At 49.2% G+C, this 2,172-nt stretch overlaps 1 protein-coding gene across 1 annotated transcript; it reads right to left on the bottom strand.

Moving 5' to 3' along the window:
- Positions 1-436: 436 nt before the first annotated feature.
- Positions 437-1,956, bottom strand: LOC114321144 (uncharacterized). Its single transcript, XM_028268291.2, has 2 exons — positions 1,241-1,956; positions 437-1,161 (listed from the first exon to the last, which is right to left on the bottom strand). Exons 1-2 carry the CDS (start codon positions 1,670-1,672, stop codon positions 739-741), a joined length of 855 nt encoding a protein of 284 aa, XP_028124092.2. The 5' UTR covers positions 1,673-1,956; the 3' UTR covers positions 437-738.
- Between the last annotated feature and the right edge of the window lie 216 nt (positions 1,957-2,172).

Below are 2,172 nucleotides of genomic sequence, written 5' to 3' on the forward strand. Positions count from 1 at the left end.
ACTCCGGTTGAATGAGTTGATGTTTTGCTCAACTTTTAGATTCTCAACCGAGATGTTAACTCCAGTTGAATGAGTTGATATTTTGCTCAACTCTGAGATTCTCAACCGAGATATTAACTCCAGTTGAATAAGTTGATATTTTGCTCAACTCTGAGACTCTCAACCGAGATGTTAACTCTGGTTGAATGAGTTGATATTTCGCTCAAATTTGCGATTCAAAACCAAGATGTTTTACTCCAGTTAATTTCGTTGATGATTTGTTCAAAAATGTGATTTTAACCGAGATGTTTTACTCCGGTTAACACGGTTGATGATTTACTCAACTTTATGCTGGAAACCGTGATGTCTTTTTCGGTTAGATAAGTTAGATAAAGTGGTTAGTCTTGCCGAGGTATTTTGACAGCCGACGTTATCTAGCATGAAGAACGTGCAAACACTTGAAGAAAACAGAGCTTTTTCATTGATGTGAAAAGTAATTACAAGAAGGGCGGATAGCCCGTACATGTGTAAACCAAAAAGGAAGAAAGAAGACAAAGAAAATTAAGCTATGGGGGAAAGGTCAATGAATTCGTCCTCGGCTGCCTCCAGGTTGACCGTTGGTGTTTGGTCTTGGACACTGGTCTCCGTTTGGCGGGGCTGAACTATGTGATTTTCCCCCTCCGCATTTTCTTCGGTTTCCTCGTCGCCTTCTTCCTCGGCCTCAGCCTCAGCTTGCAACGCTATAAAGACATCGTTGGCTTAGGGCACGAGATAGCTCGGTAGAGAGGCAGCTGGAGGAGTGGCGAACACGTCAGTCCCCGGCCCCTGGCCGAGATGTTCACAAGCAGACTTCCATCCAGCCTTGAAGAAAATGCCTTGGGTGGCGCGGACCTGCTTTGTGTGACTCTCCTCGGCCTCAAGGAAACCGGTGTTGTTTGCACCCTTCAGATCCTCTTCCCATGATTGTTTCAGTGCATCTAGCTCAGCCCGGAGCGCGTCTCTCTCCTTCTCGGCAGAGCCAAGCTGGCCGAGCAACTGAGAGTTGTCGGAGTTCGCCATTTGCAATGAAGATTGGGCTCTCCCGAGCTCGGCTCGGAGGCTTTGAACTTGGCTGGCAGAGTCAGTTGCCTTTTGCCGAAGCCAATGAATGCGCTCCATGACCAAGTGCTGCTTCTGGATGACCTGCAAGAAAAGAGATTGATCAGAAAGAAAACCAAACAAACGCTTGGTGAAATTTTGAGCACAAGTTTGAGATTCTTACCCTAGTCATGGATTTGACCGACGACTTCACCAACTGGGTGTCTGGAACATGGTCGTTGCCGACCACGTCGCTCGGTAGGAGAAGGGCCTTGGTGAGGTCAAAGGTGAGAAGATGCTCTTTGTCGCCCTTAACAGAAGTTGTTGTCGGGATCTCCTTGCCCCGGTGTTTAAGCTGGGGCCTCCATACCGGTGTTGGGTCGACGGTGACGGCAGGCTGCTCGGTGTTGAGCTCAGTTACTAGCTCGGCAGAAGGGTTTGCACGAGGCCTTTTGCCAGCCCAGCGAGAGTCTCTGCTGGCTTGCCCGGCGGCGGGAGAAGCCAACGCAACCACGGTCCCACTGGATTGACCGACAGTCGGAGAGCAGGCTGGAATGCTCGGGATCTCGGAGGAGGTGGCAGTGATCAAGTTCTTAATGCGACTCCTCTTGGCCATTTCTTCTGCTTCGGTTAAACGAATAAAGGGGACGTCTAGTAGTGTGGGATCTGGCAGCGGAGATGGAGCGCGGAGAAAGTCAATGACTTTACTCCGGCGCGGCGCTGAATACCGGTATGTTGGAGTGTAGCCAAGGAGCTCGTTACAATCCCGGTTGAGGTAACGGAGCACGGTCTTGATGGCTGCTTCGTTGGGGTAGTAGTAGTTGGCTTGCAAGGCTTGGATCGCTGCAAAGGAAAGAAGAAAAGTGTCAAGTACAGAATAGTGAAGAAAGATAAATTGATCGAGCAGTTAGCATGGCTTACATGTCTCGCCGAAGTTCTTACTAATAAACCAGCCCAGTACGTCGGCCGTTTCATAGTTGCTAGACACCCAGAAAAAGTCGTCGTCGTGTAAGTCCTTGTCTGGGGTGCCGGTCACTATTTTTTCTTTGCCCGGTTGAATTTTTAAGTAATAGGCGAGGCCGTCACCCGTATGCCCAAGGGTGTATTGACGGAGTA

Source organism: Camellia sinensis, chromosome 1 (assembly GCF_055761805.1).
Source record: "Camellia sinensis isolate YWXY chromosome 1, ASM5576180v1, whole genome shotgun sequence".
NCBI lineage: Eukaryota > Viridiplantae > Streptophyta > Magnoliopsida > Ericales > Theaceae > Camellia > Camellia sinensis.

Coding starts and splice junctions, on each gene's coding strand:
- LOC114321144 (XM_028268291.2), bottom strand. CDS start 1,672: ATGGCCAAGAGGAGTCGCATTAAGAACTTGATCACTGCCACCTCCTCC. Junction 1,162..1,240: donor CGGTCAAATCCATGACTAGG/GTAAGAATCTCA, acceptor CTTTTCTTGCAG/GTCATCCAGAAGCAGCACTT.